Here is a 22,393-nt window from a genome sequence, read left to right as displayed (position 1 = left end):
TTAATAAATATACAAAACAGCATAACATTAACAGATGAGAAATGAGGGGAAGGAAAAAAAATCAAGCTAAGGGCAAATTTAGTTTGTAGGAATGTGTGTCATTGATTATGTACGTAGGTAGACAGGGTCTCTAAAGGTTACTTCATTAGGAAGGATGGTGCCTTTGGGAAGACTTGGTACCTCCTGAGGATACAAAAGATCAGGCATGAGAGGTGATCATTATTAGGCACATATATTAAGCAAAATATAATGACATGCAACTGGCACAAATGCTTGCTGAATGCACTTCGAAATATCATCAGGCATTTCAGCCTATAAAATGTAGGGTTAGGAAAGTCCATAAAGGAAAGGTAGATGTTCACCAAATATTAATTTGAGCAAAGTTCTGTGAAAATATCACCGAACTGTGAATATTCACTCTACAAAGTGGCATCTCGGAAAAAGAAAAAGATGGCTTCCTGCTACAGAATATCTTAAAATTTGCAGTGTTCAAGTTGGAATCTATTCTTGATTTTACACCATCTTGTTCAGTGGCTAACATTTAGAGGTACACCTCTCTGAACCAGAGACACCTCAACAAGGTGAAAAGTAGTTAAGATGGAGATGGGCTTACCAAGAGCAATTTAGTAGTGTCTTTGAAGGAAAAGCTCCATTACAAAAACAGATGACTTCTTTAATCTTTATTCTTTTCCCAACTAGTGTACAAATTGGTGGTCAAGTGGAGAAACCAACGTATTGTTCAGATTTATGGTTTTTTCCCTTGGATCAAAGATTCTGAGCACTAACCTATGACAACACGTAGCTGCTGACTTGAGTATGTAATTACACGCGAGCGGAGTTTCACCTTGGAGTGGTGGTAAACAGAGACCATGTTTGCTCCATATAGCAGATTAGCTCATACTTAATAATGCCGTCAATCACGGGCTATGATTCATCACAAGTGATCATGGTTGTGCTGTCTCTACTCTGAAAGCCTCGGATGCCAACACGCACAATCCTTCCGGAGTGCCGTGGCGCTGAGCTCAGTCAGCTCCGCTAGCCCAGGTCCAGACACTACCGAAGGCTCGGGAATTGGGTTTCCTGGAGAACAGAGCCTCTCTCCGGTTCTGGTGCGCCTGGCTGCACGCTATTATCAAACTCCAACCAGGGAAGAGGTTTGGACTTCGGGAGGCAAACTGGGGCAGGGCCCGGGGACCTACTCTGTGAACAACAGCCTCAGGCGCCCTGGTGGTTCGGAGAGCACGTTTTCAACACCGCCGGTGAACGCGGCGGGTGGGGGAGGGCCCGAGTCAGCCATTGCAAGGTGTCCTGTGCGGCGGGTCTCCGAGACGCGGGCTCATTCCCGCCCAGAGCATCCGAAAGAGCAGAGCAGCGGTTGAGTCAGCCCCGGAGGCGCCTGCCCTAAGAAGCTCACCCACGCGGGAGGCCCCGCCGACGCCAGTTCCACCTCAGCCACAGGTCTCCGAAGCTCCCCGGCGTTTCGTGCCGGCGCCACCCGAGCGGGAGGCGAGAGTCTCCGGGCGCTCCCCTCCCCAGCGTCCGCGCCGCCCTGCGCCGCGCAGCGAATCCTGGGGGCGCAGAGCCAGGCCGGAAGCGCCGTCTGGGCCCGCCCCCTGTCCGCCGGAGCCGGAAGTCGCGACCCCGGCCGGTACGTCGCCCTCCGAGGGCTGCGCCGCACCATGCTCCGCGGCCCCGAGCGCCTCGTCAAGGTCTCCGTGGCACCGGTCGCGGCCCTGGCTGTGGCGCTGCTCTCGTCGCTCTCGCGCTGCTCCTTCCTGGAGCCGGAGCACCCCGCGGTCTCGGCGCTCAGCCCCTACTTCGGCACCAAGACCCGCTACGAGGATGCCAACCCCGGGCTGCTGCCGGACCCCGAGGCGCCGCGGAGGGACCCTGAGCTGCTGGAGGACACCTGCACCCCGGTGCAGCTGGTCGCCCTCATCCGCCACGGCACCCGCTACCCTACGGCCAAGCAGATCCGCAAGCTGCGGCAGCTGCACGGCCTGCTGCAGGCCCGCCGGTCCGGCGACGGGCGCGCTGGCCCCGCGGGCGGCCGCGACCTGGGCGCCGCGCTGGCCGACTGGCCGCTGGGGTACGCGGACTGGATGGACGGGCAGCTGGTGGAGAAGGGGCGGCAGGACATGCGACAGCTGGCGCTGCGCCTGGCCTCCCTCTTCCCGGCTCTCTTCAGCTTCGAGAACTACGGCCGCCTGCAGCTGGTCACCAGCTCCAAACACCGTTGCGTGGACAGCGGCGCCGCCTTCCTGCAGGGGCTGTGGCAGCACTACCACCCGGGCCTGCCGCCGCCCGACGTCGCAGGTGCCGGCCCGGGGCCGCCGCGGGCAGGGTCCCCTGGCTCGGTCGCCCCTCACTCCTTCCGTCCCCCGGGTGCCCATCCCGTGGCGCGCGTTCGGGGCTGGGCGGTCTGTCTCCCTTGTCCCCGCGCATACTCCTCTGTCGGTTCATCAGGGACGCAGTGGGCCCCTTCCAGGGGCTGGACGCGTAGCGGGCGTTGCGGGACCCGACAGGAGAGGAGACCGACTTTTATTTTTTTTAAATGACGTATTGGTTCTGGGCCCACATCCTGTTTCAGGAAGCGACTCTCAAACTTTCTTTACTGCTGTGCTTTTTTCTCTGTTTTGATCTTGTATATACTGTAGACTTATCCTCCCTGTCGCTGTGGGTCATGGTCACACTCAGTACTTGCCTAATTTATTCCAATACTTTTGCAGAATTGGAGAGATCATCTAGTGGGGCCCTGTACTCCACAGGTGAAGAAGCTGAGCCCGGGAATGTGCCTTGTTGATTGTCCTTGGTTAGTGTGAGGACCAGAGTCAGGCCTGGAATCCATGTCCCACCTTCAGAAAATGTTTAATAGTCACAGATACTAAGAATAACAGACACCTAATGCCTGCTATATGGTTTTGTGCCAGGCATGCCTGACATTTATTTCACTAAATCCTTACAAAAGCCCTCTGAGGTTGGTAGTATTTTCCCCCTACCTAACAGATGAGGAGATTGAGCGATAGGAACACTAAATAATCTACCTAATTTCATATGGCTAGGTACGGACCCAGGAAATCTGATTTAGAGCTTGGTCTCTCAACCCTTATACTCTGCAGCGTCCATTCACTCTAACTTAGAAGTAAGGATGAAAATAATATAACATGTTTGTGTCAGAGAGATGAGCAAGTGTTAATATTTTGTTGGCCAGTTTTCAGGTCAGAGATGAGGTGAGACATTGTTTAGCTTTAAACCCAAATGAAAAATAAATTAGAAGTAGACTGGTTTGTCATTTTTCCAGTAGCATCCTCTCTTAACGCAGTTCAACCATCTCCAAGAGGTTGTTCTGTTGATTGTGTGTCATGTTACTGCTATGTGGGTGGTCCTCTTGGCTGACTTGTTTACTTGTTGAATTGTGCTTTTTAGTGATTAATATAAGTGAAAATTCCCCACAAATCTGTTAAATTAAGTGAACATTCAAAGCAGAATATACTTCGCCATGGCACAGTGTTTATAGTGTATACCAAAAAGGGGCTACTGGCCCTCCTGGGATGAGGTCTTAGAGATTGAACTCTTTGCCTAGCTATTTCATTATAATCTCTCTCTCTCTTTATTTATATATATATATAATTATAATTGCCTGTTGTGTACACCTGGGCTTTCAAGGGGCTCCACTGAATTAGATTTTGTATTCTTAACAGCAAAAGGACAATACCTTTTTTTTTTTTTAAATTTTGTTTATTTATTTGAGAGAGAGAGAATGAGAGAGAGCACATGAGAGGGGGGAGGGTCAGAGGGAGAAGCAGACTCCCTGCCAAGCAGGGAGCCCGATGTGGGACTCGATCCAGGGACTCCAGGATCATGACCTGAGCCGAAGGCAGTCGCTTAACCAACTGAGCCACCCAGGCACCCAATACCTTTGTTTCTGTTTGAAGAGTAGCAGTAATGAGTTAATAGCAAGGACGAAAAATCCAGATCCACTTGGGAAATTGTATTTTGAGGCCACAGAGAGAGGACAAAGGTCACTTATTTTCCGAGTCAAGCTGTTTTACTATAATCCAGTTGGCAGTGACGTTGGGCACGATTATACATTTCAGGAGGTCCTGAAATGGACACGCACACATACATATAAATATGTTTTTTCACACCCACATCCAAAGCAAAACTACTTTGACCGATTTGATTTTCTCATTTTGTATACAGCAGTAGTGTTTTTGGTGTTCTTTTCATGGTAAATTATTGGAGAAATGATTGAAATCGATGTGTTTTGAATATGACTGAAAAAACTTAAAAGGCACCCCAGTAGTTGAGGCATGATTGCAGATCTTTTATAATACATATTTGCTGCCAAATTGGGAAAATAATGGAACTTAGTGATTCTAAATGGAAAGCATCTGGGAGCTTCAGTTATAAAATAAACCAAAAACAGAAGCACCAAGCACCATGAAATACAGAAGATCTGAAATGTGGATGTTTTGTGCTGTTGTCAGTAGTTTTTGTCCAAAGCAGTCTTTTGTAAAGAAACACAGCGTTGGGAAAGTTAATAGAGAAAATAAAATACACTATGTAGATTTGGCTTAGAGGAGAAAAACAGATTTGATCTGCTGAATTAGTCTCTCAACATTGTAGTTAGGAACTTTGCTAGTTTTCAGTTTGCTTTCTCAAGTTTTCTGTGCCTGACAAATGGTACTTACAAAACACATTTCTGCACTTCTTAGGATTTTCATGTCTAATTATTTTTGTTTTCTTTCAGAAAATACTTATTTCAACCACCTTTTTTTTCACTGTGTAGTAATGCCATAACATCTTATCTCTGATTCTCTGTTTCTTTAGTCTTTTCTAGCATATACTCTCATGAATTACCATCATTACAAATGGGGAATAGTTTTGCCCTGTCTTTCTTGATTAGTTTGTGCTTATTTCAGCCAATAAATAAGCAGGTTTTTAGTGTTCTTTTTCACCCTTGAAACAAAATTTTCAATAATCTGAGATTATCATTCATGTTGATGATATGTATATATATATATGTATAAACAATTTTTTTTCTGTTTCAGACATGGAGTGTGGACCTCCAAGAATTAATGATAAACTAATGAGGTTCTTTGATCATTGTGAGAAGTTTTTAACTGAAGTGGAAAAGAATGCTACGGCTCTTTATCATGTAGAAGCCTTCAAAACTGGACCAGAAATGCAGAACATTTTAAAAAAGGTTGCAGCTACTTTGCAAGTGCCAGTCAACAATTTAAATGCAGGTAATGTGCCCATTATCTTTCATTCGAACTCTGAAATAATTTAAATGATTCTCAAACTCTGAAAATGAGAAAATATGGAAGCATAAAGTAATTCCTTTTAAAGGCCCACAATTGATTTTACATTAAGAAAATAATATGTTCTAGGTCAAGAAAATTGTATATCTCATGCTTACTGTTTTTTTTTTTTAAAGATTTAAAAAATTTTTTTATTAGAGAGTACAAGCAGGGGGAGCGGCAGGCAGAAGGAGAAGGAGAAGCAGGCTCCCCACTGAGCAGGGAGCCTGATTGTGGGGCTCGATCCCAGGACCCCAGGATCACGACCCGAGCCGAAGGCAGACACTTAACCGTCTCAGCCACCCAGGCACCCTCATGCTTACTGTTTTGAGATTCATATACTTCTTTGAGCCTTATGTAAATTAATGTACAGGATTCTTGCTGTATCCTGGAATCTTTTTTTTTTGAGAGCAGAGGTATATAAAGCTTCAACTCTAAGCATTATTTATATAAATTATATTTTTTGAATTATTTCCTCATAAAATGATAAAAGTAGAAAATTATATAAAATTCTTTAGCTTTTGAAGCCATTCAGAAGTGTGTATGTGTTAATGTTTTGAGGAGGGGTATTAGTGAAAAAAGCAAAGTAGTGTGGGTATTTTCTTTGAGGCTTTTAAGCCTAGAGATGCTAAAAAGAATGAACACTTGTGTCTGTCAAAAGGTATTGCGGTGGACAGGCTGCCTGTTGCACTTTGTCATGCAGCCCGGTACACCAGGCGGTGAAAGGGGGCACTATTAATAACTATGCTGGGAAAGCAGGTGGGAAGCCAAGGCACATGCTCACCTACCAACAGGAAACATAGAAAAAGTAATGGGATTTTTCTGATTTCTAAGAATTCATAATTCATACAGCAAATGTTGACAAACATACATACAAAGACTGTGGATTTCTTATATTGTGAATAAATTTCCAAAAAGCTAGAAGTAGGAGATGGTGGGAAAATAATAGACTAGAATCATGGAACCTGAATGCTTTATAAGCATCAAAAAAGTGAAGATGCCTGGACTAGCATTTAAAATTGAATTTTTTCTCTTTCCCCAAAGTGGCTAAACATTGTGGCCATCTACAGAGCTTTAAAAATTACTTATTTTAGGGGCGCCTGGCTAGTTCAGTTGATAGAGTAGGTGACTCTTTTTTTTTATTTTATTTTTTTATTTTTATTTTTTAAAGATTTTATTTATTTATTTGAGACAGAATGAGAGAGAGAGAGAGAGCACATGAGATGGGGGAGGGTCAGAGGGAGAAGCAGGCTCCCTGCCGAGCAGGGAGCCCGATGCGGGACTCGATCCAGGGACTCCAGGATCATGACCTGAGCCGAAGGCAGTCGCTTAACCAACTGAGCCACCCAGGCGCCCGAGTAGGTGACTCTTGATCTCAAGGCTGTGAGTCCACGTTGGGTATGGAGATTACTTAAAAATAAAATCTTTAAAAAAAATTATTTTAGTGGGAAGTAATTTAAGCCTGTAGATAATAATAAGGCTGATATAATGAATGAATGTCCATATACCCACAACTCAGTTTTATCAAATTTTAACATGCTGCGATTAGTTGCTTTAAATGAATTGAGGTCCCTCGGTGCCTCTCCGGGATTTTATTTCTCTTCTTTTCTTCCCAGCTGTAGTCATTGTCATGAATTGAGCATTTAAATCATCCCATGTCAGTTTTTATATTTATGTTTCTGTACATAAATGGGATATTGTTTTGCAGGTTTTAAAACTTTTATGAATGGTATCTATGATTTCGGTCTGAAATTTGATAATATGCGCGTGTGCAAGCAGGGGGGAGGGCAGAGGGAGAAGCAGAGCAGGGAGCCCGACGCACGGAACTGGATCCCAGGATCATGACCATGCGCCGAAGGCAGACACTTAGCCCACTGAGCCACCCAGGGGCCCCTCAACTTTTTATTTTTTATTTAATGTGTGTGATTTTAGTCCTACATTTTAAACTTTATGTACCAAATTCCTTTATATAACTATACCAGTATCTAGCTATTACTTGGTTAGCGGGGCATTAGACTGTTGAAGATTTTTTTTTTTTTTAAAGATTTTTTATTTATTTGACAGAAGACACAGCAAGAGTGGGAAAACAGGCAGGGGGAGTGGGAGAGGGAGAAGCAGACTCCCTGCTGAGCAGAAAGTCCGACATGGTGCTCGATCCCAGGATGCTGGGATCATGACCTGAGCCAAAGGCAGACGCTTAACAACTAAGCCACCCAGGCACCCCTGTTGAAGATTTTTTAAAAAACAATTTTTAGTTTCGGATTATTTGTGTTTTACTGATGGGGTAAATGAGAGCAACTTCTTTTTGGGGGCAATATAAGTATAGTGGTTAAAATCATGGGTTCTGGAATTGGACTGTTTGTATTTGAATCTTGACTCTGTTATACTGTTGATTACCTCTGTGGTCTTTACAAGTTAATTAATAGTTCTAGGCCATAGTTTCTTTCTGTATAAAATGGGTATAGGAATTTTACCTTTCTTTTAGGATTATTGCAAGGATTATATGAAATTAATTCATGCAGAGCATTAGTACAATGCCTGGCAGAGTAACAGCTCAAAACTACTGTAGCTATTTAAATCCTTTTGTTTTTAACATAGAGGGATGATGATATATGTATTTACTGTAACTCATTTTTACTTAGCAGTATATCTTTGTCATGTAAATCTGTCTCGTTTTTTTGAATTCTGTGTGATTTCATAGGATATATGATTCAGGTTCTAGGTCAGTGATAGTTAAAAACTTATTTAACCCATCAGATTTTACTGGTGGAGGGGAATGGAACTAATACAGTGCAAATTTTTTTTGTAGGAAATCATTTTCCTACTGAGGTTCTTCTTAGTTTTTCACCCTTTCAAATGATGCTGCGGTGAACATTTTTATAATCTGGTTTTTGCCCTTGAGAATTTATAAGGTGAATAACTGTAGGTGGAATTGTTGGGTTAAGGACAATGAATATTTTACACCTTGACATATACTTCCAAATTGCTCTCTGAAAGTGTAGAAATTTATATCAACAATATATGAGAATGCTCATTTTCCCCTGTCTTATCCAACAGTGGCTGTTATTAGTCATTTTGATTTTTTGCCAATTTGATTAATGAAAAATGGTATTTAGCTTTAATTTGCATTTCTTTAGTCACTTGTGAAGATGAGCATGTCTTCCTGTGTCTGCTAGCTACTTGCATTCCTTCTGGGGTTTGCCTCTTCCTTATCTTGTCCATTTCTATCAGATTATTTTTATGTTTTTCTTGCTCTTTATGTGTTATAGATATATTAATTATATATCCTTTAACTTTGCTTGACAAAGGATAAATCCTTTGCTTATTGTATATTGCTGACATTTTCTGTTAATTAGTTGCTCACTTTTTAGGTTTAGATGTCTTTGTACCCGTTATGTCTTTCATATAGCCACGTCTGTCTTCATCGTGGCGGTTCAGTGTTGTCTTTTGCCTAGGAATCCTCTCTGACTCCAAGATTATTCTGTTTTCTTATGTCTTCCTTTATCTTGGTTTTTTAATGTTCATTTATTTATTTTTTTTAAAGATTTTATTTATTTATTTGACAGAGACAGCGGGAGAGGGAACACAAGCAGGAGTGGGAGGGGGAGAAGCAGGCTTCCCGCCGAGCAGGGAGCCTGATGCGGGGCTCGATCCCAGGACGCTGGGATCATGACCTGAGCCGAAGGCAGATGCTTAACGACTGAGCCACCCAGGCGCCTAGTTTTTTAATGTTTAAATCTTTGATCTGTCTGAAATATTTTTGAGGTTTCAAAAGACTGGCCAAGAAATCAGCATGGTCATAATAGGCGGGTCAGGGCTGTAACTCCTCTTGAGAGTTCTACCTGTTTTGCAGGTAGGAAGATTGAGACCCAAGAGGCTGGAGCCACCTGCTCTGGATGATTAGTGGCTGAGTTAGGTCTCAAAGCCTGTCGTCCTCTGAAGTGTTTTTGGTGAAATTTTTCTGTCAGCCTCCTTCCAGTTAAAGAATAGACCATTAGGATTGACTTTCATTGTTTCAGAACTAGAACTTTGAGTGTGAATGAGACAGGTTCTTTTCATCAAACATCCATGGTATTTAGAAGTCACTATATTATGTTAGGTATTAGGATTATCAACCCTTTCATTTATTCAAGCAAAGTTTTTATTTTTTTATTTTATTTTATTTTTTTAAAGATTTTATTTATTTATTTGCCAGAGAGATACACAGTGAGAGGGACCACAAGCAGGGGGAGTGGGAGAAGGAGAAGCAGGCTTCCTGCTGAGCAGGGAGCCCAATGCGGGGCTCGATCTCAGGACTCCGGGATCATGACCTGAGCCGACGGCAGATGCTTAACCATCTGAGCCACCCAGGCACCCCTCAAGCAAAGTTTTTAAATGGCTTTTATGTGTGTTATCAATTAAATATTCTTTTTGTACTATATACGGCCTTAGGGAAGTTCTTTAAACTCCATCCTGGTTCCTTGGGAACGAGGAAAGACACTGAAGGTAAAAAGCCCTGCAATGGCTTCCTTTTTCTCTGTAGCATTGAGTAGCAGCCACATGCCTGTGACCAGATAGCACGGCCAGCTCTCCTAGCCAGGGACTTGGTGCCCTACCCTTCTCTTCAAAACCCAGGGGTATCTAAAGGTAATATAATCAGCTCATTCGCAATGTAAAAATGCCAGGTAACTTAATCTGAAATCTGCTGCCTGCCTGAGCAACTAAGTCTGAAAAAACGGATGCTGTAAGCACGCTCTCTCTCTCCAGTCTGTGATTTTTCCCTCTTTGTTTCTCTCCTTCTTGACCCTTGGTTTCCCCTCCCTCCTGACCCCCGATTTACTCTGCCCCCTCTCCACCTTCTGCAGTCTTCGCTCCGTTTTTGTATCCCTCTCTCTGTACTCCTGCCTAATAGTTAGAACATGAAGTGTGTCGTTAAGAGAACTGTTCAGTAAATGTACTTTGTTATTCCTCATTTTCAGATGGGGACTAAAAGCTTTTATAACTTCCCTCTTCCAGCCCTCTAAAATGAACAAAATCAAGTTACGTTTAGCAAGTTTTGGGTTAAACTCTGTTGGATTTGGTAGGTAAATGTGCTCTTAACAAGCACATTACTTTTAAAACCAGAAAAAATTGTAACTTTTAGTTACCAGTTAAATGTCTTAGTTTCATTGGACTGAAATTTCTACCTCCTCATGGTTTCTTCCTGACAGCTCCAGGTCTGCCTATTTGGATTGTACAGAGTGGCTCTTAATTCTCTGATAGGAAAAAGCCGAATCATCTTTTCTCTGTGCTGAACCTACCAAGATCCTTGGACCATACTGCACGTGGCATTCTGTAGCTATTTAGTCTTTGGAAGATTATGGAGAACAGTGACTCACAAATTTTACTTTTCTTTTCCCCCCCCCAGATTTAATTCAGGTAGCTTTTTTCACCTGTTCATTTGACCTGGCAATTAAAGGTGTTAAATCTCCTTGGTGTGATGTTTTTGACATAGATGACGCAAAGGTAAGTATTACTTTTGCGGTTTCTTTGCCTTTTTTTTTTTTTTTGGCATTATTTTGTTGTTGTTGTTGTTGTTACTTGAAGTAGCTTTTCAAAAAATAAGCAGGCAGGGAACATGAACTGTCTTCGACTAATTTATAATTTTCCTTGCAGAGGGGATGAATTGTTCAGATGGGGTCTACATACTTATAGTTCGGGTTCAGAAAACTTTGGAAAACATTCTTCTGTGGTGATTTGACTTCTAGGTCCACCCAATTAAAATCCTGTTTTACCCATCATCAGATTTTGTTGCTGGAAAGGATTGTAGAGCTATTAAAATACAAATTCCTTTTAAAGGAAGCCAGAGCTCAGAGAGGAGGAATGGTTTTTCAAATACCTAACTTTTCTTTTTTAGTAGTTTTCTTCAGGATAAATTGAGCTCAGTGTTCCACCTGGTGATGGCAGTAAGTCCTCCACCGTATCTGTCTGCCTGCTTCATATTTCCTTTCTTTCCTCTTCATTCATATTGCTTCTTTTAGACTCTAGAAAGAAGGCCAGACAGGCCTCAGCTGACTTTAAGGGAGGCAGATTCTGGTCATTTCTGGGATGTTGGGAGCCAGAGAGGTAGGGTAGGAGAGTGTTAATTGTTTTTGTGAGCATTGAGGATAGCAACTTTGGATAGAATTCTGGTGTCTCTGTGGATCATTCAGGAATGTAGACTTTTGAAGCTTTAGTCATCTCTCGCATACATATAAAACATTCAGTATACTATGTGAAAATCAAAATTATTAACTTCAAAACTTAACATCAAATTTTGAAAAGAAGTGTACTGTTTGCCAGATACCAGCAGGCTTTTAAGCCAAGAGCTAATGTACTTTTGAGGATAAACAAGTAACATTTGTTACTCAAAGACCGGAGTGACCACAGTCAGATTAAAGGTGGTTTTATGTGTTTCTGGGCTCATGTGGGAATGGGGCTTAGCCCCTGAGTTGGAAGCAGAGGAGAGGACCCTCAGTGGATGACTGCTCTCAGACACTGAGCACCAGTGGTAATGGGTGCCTTCTCTTTCCTCTCTGTCTGCTCCTCTCCTCTAACTGCCCAAAACTCATCTCTTAGAAACTTCCTGACCATAAAATTAATAATTATGCCAGTATAGGTATAAACTGAAACTTATGGTCGCCATTTACATGGGTCAAAATACTCCCTTCCCTTTTCTCCCTGCCCAGATTGCTCTAGGGAAAAAAGTTGATAAACAGAAATAACTTTGAGTACTGTGTAAATGATTGTTGGGCATTGGCCAAGGGAAAGTCACCTCTTAGCAGAAGAAAAACTTCATTTGCCCAGGTTACTGCCCTTGGTGGGATGCTTGGCATGTGCTCACCGGGCCCTGCTCTCTGCACTGCTCCTGTCGTGCGCACCTAAGTCCCTGTGGTGTCTTCCAAGTACCAGCGGCTTCTGGTTTAAGTGCAAGCTGCTTTCCCCGTGCTGAGGATGCACACCTCACATCCTAGCCAGCCTCCACCTCTTCGTCCTTGGGACACCTGCTGCTTTCCCTCACTGTTCCTTATTTGAATCCTTCTCCTTTGAAACATTTTACTGTTGCTTTTTGTGCATCTGTCTCTTCTGGGAGGTAGTTTGACGTACTCCGAAAACCCTGGAAGTCATGATCTGGGTTCAAGTTGCACTTAGGCTTCCTGTACCTTGATTCCCACGTCTGTTAGAAGATGGAACTATTGGGTTACTCAGGTACACCCCCTGTAATTCTAAGATTCTATACTACTTGACTTTTTCTTTTTCTTCCCCGCCCCCCTTTTTGGGATTATTCTTTTGTCTCTTTATTATTGCTTATGAAGAGTTTCTCTCTCTTTTTTTTCTTGCAACTTATTTTGAAAAATTGCAAACTGACAGAAATTGAAAGAATGATACAATAAACACATCCTTCATCTATATTCACCAATTGTTAACCTTTCTTTGCCACATCTGTTTTTCTCCACATAAAGCAGTTTCTTATTGCTGCCATAATGAATTACCACAGACTTAGTGGTCTGAAACAATACCAATTTATTATCTTATAGTTCTGGAAGTCAGATATTCACAATGAATCTTACAGCGCTAAAATCAAGATGCGAGTAGTGTGTTCTTTGTGGAGCTCAAGAGGAAAATCTGTTCCTTGCCTTTTCCAGTCTCTAGAATCACTTTTTTTTTTTTTTTAATCACTCTGACCTCTGCTTCTATGGTTATATCTCCTACTCTTGACTGTCCTTCCTAACTACTCCTTATAAGGATCTTTTGTGATTACCTTGGCACATGTAGGTAGCCCAGAATAATTTTCTCATTTTAAGATCCTTAATCACACCTGCAAATTCCCTTTTATCACGTAAGAGAGCATAGTCATAGGTTCTAGGGATTAGGATGTAGGCATCTTTGGGGGGCATCTACCACATATATATAATCTTTTTTCTTTGCAGACATCAAAGCACTTCACCCTTCAATACTTGGGTATGTGTCTAAAAAAAAAAGAACATTCTGCTACATAGACAAAATATAATTTTTTTTACATATATATGTAATAGTGCAGTATTATCTAGTATATAGCCAATATTGAAGTTTTCATATTTGTCTTAATAAGGTTCTGTATTTAGAGCTTTTTTTTTTCTTTAAATACAGGGTCTAAAGAAGGATCACTCATTGCATTTACTTGTCATGTCTTTTTAGTTTCCTTTAATCTAGAGAAGTACTCCAGCCTTTTGTCTTTTATGCATTGGCATTTTACAGGTGTCCAAGCCTTTTTTTTGGCAGAATGCCTTTGTGTCTGATTTTTAACTTTTGATTAAAGTTTAAGCATTTTTGACAAGAATACTGTGTAAATGATGTGTCCTCAGTGCATGTCTTTTTGTCACATTATTGATGATGACATGTTTGATCATTTGATTAAAGTGATGCCTGGCAGACTTCTCCATTGCAGAGGTACTTTTTTACCTTTCTAAATAAAGAACTTCTTTATTTAATTGACCGTGATCTGAAAATTTGAAATACATGTTTATTAAATTAATTAAATAAAAGCTTCCTTTTTATATATTAAAAAGCAAGTAAGTTTCTTCATTTAAAAATACAAAGTTCTCTTTTGATTTATGTTTCCTATGATTATTTTCTTTTTCAGTGATTTGATGGAAAATAATTTTTCTCTGCTTAGAACTTTTCACTGTGAAATAGGTTTATATACTGAAGTATTTACAGATGAAATAAAGTGATGTCTGGGATTTGCTTCAGAATAATCCAGTGGTGGGGCGCCTGGGTGGCTCAGCGTCTGCCTTAATGCTCAACCGACTGAGCCACACATGGGCCCCTCAAATAAATAAATAAATAGAATCTTTAAAAAAAGAAAGAAAGAAAGAAAGAATAATCCAGTGGTGGTAGTGGGAGATAAATAGAACAGGATTGGCCAAATGTTGATTATTATTGAAGTGGGATGATGGGTGCACTGGGGTTCATTATATTACTGTTCACTATTTTTCATGTGTTTGAAATTGTTTATTAAAATATTTTTAAAAATGAAAAGTGAATAGACATTTATGAAATTCTGAGAATCACAGAGATTATTAGGTATCCAGAACCTTGTGAAATGCTGGACCATGTGTGCCTTCATTAAGCAAATATTGTTTGGGTGCCTGCTCTGTGCTAGGCACATGGTTGGAGTGGAAGATTCTAACGTAACATAGGCATTGTCCCTCTTTAAGGAGTGAAAGACACAAACGGTTGTAAGGCAATGGGGTGGCTGTAATAGAGGTATATATAAGGTATAGGGATGCATAAAGGAGAAAGTTGATGTAATGGCAGTCACTCTTTGTAAAAGAAATGACACATGAACTAGGTACTTTGATGTGGGATGGCTTTTTGCAACTTTGTGTATATCTTATACTGTAATGAGGGTACCTTGATTTTCTATCTCTTCTGGAGTCGGTTTGCGTATTTAATATTTTCTCATAAAAATCATTCCGGTTTGGGGGGCTCCTGGGTGGCTCAGTGGGTTAAGAGTCTGACACTTGATTCCAGCTCAGGTCATGATCTCAGCGTTGTGAGATCAAGTACTGCATGGGGCTCTGAACTGGGTGTGGAGCCTGCTTAAGATTCTCTCTCCCCCTCTATTCCCACCCCCCCCCCCCAGTTGCATGTGCGCTTGCTCTCTCTTTCTCTAAAAAAAAAAAAAATCCTCCAGGTTTTCAGATTTATTTGTAGAGTTTGGCAAATTTATCTCACAGTGTTTTTAAGATTTATTTATTTATTTTAGAGAGAGCACGTGCACGAGCTGTGGGGAAAGGGAGAGGAGAATCTCAGGGCTCGATCCCAGGACCCTGAGATCATGACCTGAGCCAAAATCAAGAGTTGGACACTTAACCAACTGAGCCACCCAGGCGCCCTTATCTTGCAGTTTTTTAAACAAAATATATTTCCCCTCTGTATCTGAGATTATTTCCCTGCTATTATTACTTGTGTATTTGTTTTTTCATGGTTTTCTTCATTACAGTAATTTAGTGTTTACTGTTTTTTTTTTTTTTGCAAGTAATGGTTTACCTTTTTATATTTTTTAACTTTATATAATGAAATCACCCACCTCTTTCTTTTTGTATCTAGTTTTTATTCAACATTGTTTTTATTCTAAGATTTTATTTATTCATTTGAGAGCAGAGAGAGAGCACAAGCTGTGGGGGAGGGGCAGAGGGAGAAGCAGACTCCCCGCTGAGCAGGGAGCCCTATGCCGGCTGGATCCCAGGACCCTGAGATCATGACCTGAGTGGAAGGCAGGTCCTTAACCAACTGAGACACCCAGGCGCCCCTATTCAACATTGTTCTTAATATTTACCTATGATGCTGCTATAGTTGACTTATTTTCATTGCTATATGGTATTCCATTATATGAATTATCACAGGGTTTTTTTTCCCCCCAGTCCATTTTCTTGGTAGACATTTGGGCTGTTTTCGGTTTGGGGCTATTAAGAACATTATCGTGTAGGTCTGTTGGGGCATATACAGACATATGTCTGAAGGTCTAGGTCTGTGGTAGAATTGCTGGATCACAATTCTGGTTCTATAATTATGTAGAACTTCAAATTTACTAGATAGTAATGCCAAACTATTTGTGATGTTGCCCCAGCTTATGTTTCTGTCTTCTTTTCATAACTTTTTTTTTTTTTCTGCTTTTGACTTTTATTTTCTTAAGTCTTTGGAATTCATAGTAGTATGTTCATTTGTTACTCAGGAGTTTTCATCTGGCTGACTGTTTTGGGGTTATGGTTTTCTTTTTCTTTTGTGTATTTGTATAGATGCTATGCTGGTCCCCTAAATTTTTAGTTATTACTCATCTTTGCAGCGAGTTCAGCTTTTATTCCTCCCTAGCTGGCCAGTGGGGATGAGCAGCTATTCAGAAATGAGCAGTGTTCCTTCCAGTTTAGAGTTGTTCTCCTCTGGATCCTTTGTAGGTGCTTCCTGCCAACATTGAATACCAGTGTGTCTCCTGGTAGTGGTATTACGGACTGTTCCCGGAGGCTTCCCGCAGGCTTCATTCTGTTGGCCTCAAGGTTTCAAGCTAAGAGTTGTTGCTTGTGCTCCTTCAAGTGTTCCCTGTGCTTTGAGGTTTTGTGAGATGTTTTGTTTGATTCTCACTGCACTTGGCAGCCCTCCCTTGTTTATGATTATGGTCAGGAGGATAAAGGTCTCCTAATCTCTTTGACGAAGGCATTTGCATTTCTCTTTTTCATTCATTTTTTTTTAGGGTGATTTTGAGAGGACAGAGATGATCTATCCTGATTCCATCATATTAAAACCTGAAGTTTTGTTTTTATTTTCTAATGAAGAACACTTGTAATGCTTTGTCATAAAATGTGATGTTTGGCGTAGTCTCATAGTTACTGGTGTAGTTTTTGAATGTCGGTGTGTTGGTTGGTGGTGTGTTGGTGGGTGAGGTCTGGAGCCGATGGCCAAGAAAGAATTCTTGAGACATCTTTGGTGCAAAAAGGTGGTTCTATTAAAGCACGGGGACAGGACCATGGGCAGAAAGAGCTGCTGCCCCAGGATTGTGAGGAGCAACTGATTGTATACTTTGGGGTTGGGAAGTAAAGATCAGGGAAGTTTCAGAAGGATTTTCATATGTTAAAGAAGACTCACAGGATACTGGAGGCCCTGCTCTTGTCAAACCGAGGTTTTTGTTCCCTCTAGCAAGGCATTAACATGAAGACTGTTGGGAGCTTCCTGGAGGAACATTATACCCTGCCTGCCTCAAGTATTTGTCAATGGGCTGCAGGTTATAAGGATACTTAATTTTAACTGTATTTCCTTCTGCCTTTGTTTCCCACATCAGTTATCATTACCAATTAAGGAAATTTATTTCTTGCTTACTGAAACCTATTTGTTTATTGTTTTTAAAATCAGGAATGTGTGCTGAATTTTTGTCATCCAGGAAGATGATTGTGGTTTTTATTTTCTTTAATCTTCTAACATAGTAAATTACATTAGTACATTTTCGAGTATTGAATCAATCTTGCATTCCTTCTTAAGATAAATTCCCTTACAGACTGCTTTTTCTCCTAGTGAGAGCTCACATTTCTTTTTTCTTCATGTATTTCTAGCAATTTTTTTATTAACTACTGGACATTGTGAATATTATGTTGTTGAATGCCTAAATTTTGCATTTAAAGAGTTTTAAATTTTGTTTTATTTTGCAGTTAGGTTACTTGTGGGTCAGCTTGATCCTTTTGAGGTTTATTTCTTTTTTTTTTTTTTTTAAGTATTTTTTTAAAATTTTTTTATTGTTATGTTAATCCCCATACATTACATCATTAGTTTTAGATATAGTGTTCCATGATTCATTGTTTGTGCATAATACCCAGTGCTCCATGCAGAACGTGCCCTCCTCAATACCCATCACCAGGCTAACCCATCCTCCCACCCCCCTCCCCTCTAGAACCCTCAGTTTGTTTTTCAGAGTCCATCGTCTCTCATGGTTCTTCTCCCCCTCCGATTTCCCCCCCTTCCTTCTTCCCCTCCTGCTACATTCTTCTTCTTCTTTTTTTCTTTCTTAACATATATTGCCTTATTTGTTTCAGAGGTACAGATCTGAGATTCAACAGTCTTGCACAATTCACAGCGCTTACCAGAGCACATACCCTCCCCAGTGTCCATCACCCAGTCACCCCATCCCTCCCACCCCACCCCCCACTCCAGCAACCCTCAGTTTGTTTCCTGAGATTAAGAATTCCTCATATCAGTGAGGTCATATGATACATGTCTTTCTCTGTTTGACTTATTTCGCTCAGCATAATACCCTCCAGTTCCATCCACGTCGTTGCAAATGGCAAGATCTCATTCCTTTTGATGGCCGCATAATATTCCATTGTATATATATACCACATCTTCTTTATCCATTCATCTGTTGATGGACATCTTGGCTCTTTCCACAGTTTGGCTATTGTGGACATTGCTGCTATAAACATCGGGGTGCACGTACCCTTTCGGGTCCCTACTTTTGTATCTTTGGGGTAAATACCCAGGAGTGCAATTGCTGGGTCATATGGTAGCTCTGTTTTCAACTTTTTGAGGAACCTCCATATTGTTTTCCAGAGTGGCTGCACCAGCTTGCATTCCCACCAACAGTGTAGGAGGGTTCCCCTTTCTCCGCATCCCCGCCAACATCTGTCATTTCCTGACTTGTTAATTTTAGCCATTCTGACTGGTGTGAGGTGGTATCTCATTGAGGTTTTGATTTGGATTTCCCTGATGCTGAGCGATATTGAACACTTTTTCATGTGTCTGTTGGCCATTTGGATGTCTTCTTTGGAAAAATGTCTGTTCATGTCTTCTGCCCATTTCTTGATTGGATTCTTTGTTCTTTTGGTGTTGAGTCTGATGAGTTCTTTATAGATTTTGGATACTAGCCCTTTATCTGATATGTCATTTGCAAATATCTTCTCCCATTCTGTCGGTTGTCTTTTGGTTTTGTTGACTGTTTCCTTTGCTGTGCAAAAGCTTTTTATCTTGATGAAGTCCCAATAGTTCATTTTTGCCCTTGCTTCCCTTGCCTTTGGCGATGTTTCTAGGAAGAAGTTGCTGCGGCTGAGGTCGAAGAGGTTGCTGCCTGTGTTCTCCTTTAGGATTTTGATGGACTCCTGTCTCACATTGAGGTCTTTCAACCATTTGGAGTCTATTTTTGTGTGTGGTGTAAGGAAATGGTCCAGTTTCATTCTTCTGCATGTGGCTGTCCAATTTTCCCAACACCATTTGTTGAAGAGACTGTCTTTTTTCCATTGGACATTCTTTCCTGCTTTGTCAAAGATGAGTTGACCATATAGTTGAGGGTCCATTTCTGGGCTCTCTATTCTGTTCCATTGATCTATGTGTCTGTTTTTGTGCCAGTACCATACTGTCTTGATGATGACAGCTTTGTAGTAGAGCTGGAAGTCCGGAATTGTGATGCCGCCAGCTTTGCTTTTCTTTTTCAACATTCCTCTGGCTATTCGGGGTCTTTTCTGGTTCCATACAAATTTTAGGATTATTTGTTCCATTTCTTTGAAGAAAGTGGATGGTATTTTGATGGGGATTGCATTGAATGTGTAGATTGCTCTAGGTAGGATTGACATCTTCACAATATTTGTTCTTCCAATCCATGAGCATGGAACGTTTTTCCATTTCTTTGTGTCTTCCTCAATTTCTTTCATGAGTATTTTATAGTTTTCTGAGTACAGATCCTTTGCCTCTTTGGTTAGATTTATTCCTAGGTATCTTATGGTTTTGGGTGCAATTGTAAATGGGATTGACTCCTTAATTTCTCTTTCTTCTGACTTGTTGTTGGTGTATAGGAATGCCACTGACTTCTGTGCATTGATTTTATATCCTGCCACTTGACTGAATTCCTGTATGAGTTCTAGCAGTTTTGGGGTGGAGTCTTTGGGATTTTCCACATAAAGTATCATATCATCTGCAAAGAGTGAGAGTTTGACTTCTTCTTTGCCGATTTGGATGCCTTTGATTTCTTTTTGTTGTCTGATTGCTGTGGCTAGGACTTCCAATACTATGTTGAATAGCAGTGGTGATAGTGGACATCCCTGCCGCATTCCTGACCTTAAGGGGAAAGCTCTCAGTTTTTCCCCATTGAGAATGATATTCGCTCTAGGTTTTTCATAGATGGCTTTTATGATATTGAGGTATGTACCCTCTATCCCTAGACTCTGAAGAGTTTTGATCAAGAAAGGATGCTGTACTTTGTCAAATGCTTTTTCTGCATCTATTGAGAGGATCATATGATTCTTGTTCTTTCTTTTGTTAATGTATTGTATCACGTTGATTGATTTGCGGATGTTGAACCAACCTTGCAGCCCAGGGATAAATGCGACTTGGTCGTGGTGAATAATCCTTTTAATGTACTGTTGGATCCTATTGGCTAGTATTTTGGTGAGAATTTTTGCATCCATGTTCATCAGGGATATTGGTCTGTAATTCTCCTTTGAGGTTTATTTCTGAGTTTCATACTACATTTGACCTACTAAACTCAGGAACAAAACCTTTATTTGTAAATATACCTTTACTGTTAAAGTGTGACCCTTCTGGGGTCTGTATTGGACGTCTGGGTGTCCACTGAAATTCTACTTAGGCTGCTTGGAACTTGAATATCTCCCAGCCTTGTGATAGCTCTGGAATTCAGCTTATAACTCCCACAACATTGAACAACAGAATCAAGAGGACCCCCAGATTTCTGGAGCGGTTTTTCTGTGTAGCTTCCTTCTTTCTGATACTCTGCCCTGCTAATTTCGGCCCCTTAACACTCTGCGGTCCGACTCCTCTCCTCAGCAGGATTGCAGGATTCGGCCTGACATCCCTTCCCCCCACTCCCCCCACCCCCACCTCCGCATGCCACAGTTTCAAAGTGCCTCCAGGCAGAAACCTGGGCAATTGTAGGGTTTGCTTTGTTTCTCTCCTCTCCATGATCACAGTTCAGTGCTCATTACTCAATGACTGAAAACATTTATTTTACATATTTTGTCCTGTTTTCTACTTGTGCCCGGAGGGCATGCCTGGTATCAGTTACTCCATCATGGCAGATGGTACATTCTTTCAGTAGACTGCTGAATTTTTTTTGGTAATGTTTTATTTCACATTCATTACGTCATGTTTATAGTGAGGTTGGTGTATGGCCGTGGCTCTCGTCTGTGAGTGATACCACTAGCCTGGCCCTATTCCTCTTCCTGGGTGGGGGGTTAGAACGCAAGGGGGGATTTCTGTGTGCACCAGTGACTAGGAGCCACCGTCGAGAGCACAGGAATTGCAATGCAGTGGGTTGGAGTTTTCCTCACCTCTTCCTCTGGGCTCTCTTTCTTCACTTTTGGGAACAGGCTTCCATTATTCTCCTAAAATGAGTTAAGAAGCTTTCTGATGTAGGCAAGAGCGTTAAGGTTCGAAGCCGACGGCCAAGAAAGAATTCTTGAGACGTCTTTGGTGTGAAAAGGTGGTTTTATTAAAGCACGGGGACAGGACCCCGGGGTAGAAAGAGCTGCAGTGGGGTCATGAGGAGTGGCCCATTATATACTTTCAAGTTGGGAGGGGGTCAGGGAGAGCGTGGGTCTCTAAGGAATTTTGGAAGCAAAGTTTCCAGGACCTTGAGGGGGCTAGCTATTGTTGGGAAAAGGTCATTTATTACTGTCTAATAAAACCTTAGTCCTGAGACCCATCAGATGTATATCGATGGGTCATATGCTTGGGGGGTGATTGCCAACATGTATCTTGAGGGGTTTAGAGATAAAGGAAGTTTCTAAGGGAATTTTTATATGTTAAAGTAGACTTACAGGATCCTGGGGCTCAGGCTAGGATTCCCTTTTGCCCTTAGCAAAGTATTAACATCCAGGCGGTTGAGTCCCTAGAGGAAGGTCACTCTGCCTGTTTCAAGGACTTGTTGGTGGGCTGTAGGTAGTAAGGAAATGTAATAATTTTTCTTCTGCCTTTGTTTCCCACATCACTTTCCATCCTTTCCTGTACCCTGGAATAATTTAATTATTAGGAACTAACTCTTCTTGAAGTTTGGTAGAACTCCTACTTAAAACCAAATATGCCTGGTCTCTTTCAGGTAGACCTTTGTCTCTAGTTATTTTGTATAGTCAGAATTTTCTGTGTCAATTCGGGTAATTTATATTTTCCTAGAAAAACTGCTTATTTCATTTACATTTTCAAATCCTTTTGAGATAAAGTTTCAATAGCATGCAAATAATGATCTTTAAAAAGTCTTCAGGCATATCTCCTTTTTCATTTCTGTTACTGTTTTTGTTTTATTTCTTGAATGGATTTGGCAGAACTTTAATTCTTTTAATTTTAATTCTTTCATTTAAAAAAATGTTTACTTTGCCCCTTTTGCTAACTTCTTGATTTAGTTGCCTTTTTAATGTATGTTTAGTTTTGTTTTTGGTTTATGGCGATGGCTTACCCTTGCTCTTAAACTTATTATGGCTTGCACTTAGTTTCTCTAGGGGCTTTTTTGGGGAAGAATAACTCAAAATTACGGCAGTCTTCTCTTGTACCCATTTTTGTTTTTATTTTTAGGTAAGCTCTACACCCAACGTGGGGCTTGAACTCTCACCCCCAAGATCAAG

The 22,393-nt window shown here is 41.3% G+C and overlaps 1 protein-coding gene and 1 long non-coding RNA gene across 7 annotated transcripts in view; one reads left to right on the top strand and one right to left on the bottom strand.

Moving 5' to 3' along the window:
• The window catches only part of LOC118555338 (uncharacterized), a 78,127-nt gene extending 76,840 nt beyond the window's left edge, over window positions 1-1,287 (bottom strand). For 2 of the 3 annotated variants that reach the window (XR_013449782.1, XR_013449781.1), the window contains exon 1: window positions 614-1,287. This is a non-coding gene — a long non-coding RNA (uncharacterized LOC118555338). The remainder of the gene's footprint in view (window positions 1-613) is intronic. The other variant, XR_013449783.1, reaches the window with a different exon arrangement.
• Window positions 1,288-1,550: 263 nt separating this feature from the next.
• MINPP1 (multiple inositol-polyphosphate phosphatase 1) overlaps window positions 1,551-22,393 on the top strand; it is a 128,893-nt gene continuing 108,050 nt past the window's right edge. For 2 of the 4 annotated variants that reach the window (XM_078077800.1, XM_036123420.2), the window contains exons 1-3: window positions 1,551-2,316; window positions 5,055-5,252; window positions 10,693-10,790. In XM_078077800.1, the coding sequence (XP_077933926.1) occupies window positions 1,680-2,316; window positions 5,055-5,252; window positions 10,693-10,790 (933 nt within the window). In that variant the 5' untranslated portion in view covers window positions 1,551-1,679. The remainder of the gene's footprint in view (window positions 2,317-5,054; window positions 5,253-10,692; window positions 10,791-22,393) is intronic. The other 2 variants (XR_013449780.1, XM_036123425.2) reach the window with 1 other exon arrangement.

Source organism: Halichoerus grypus, chromosome 7 (assembly GCF_964656455.1).
Source record: "Halichoerus grypus chromosome 7, mHalGry1.hap1.1, whole genome shotgun sequence".
NCBI lineage: Eukaryota > Metazoa > Chordata > Mammalia > Carnivora > Phocidae > Halichoerus > Halichoerus grypus.
Note: the sequence above shows the minus strand (reverse complement) of the source record. Positions and strands in the feature narration are given on the sequence as shown.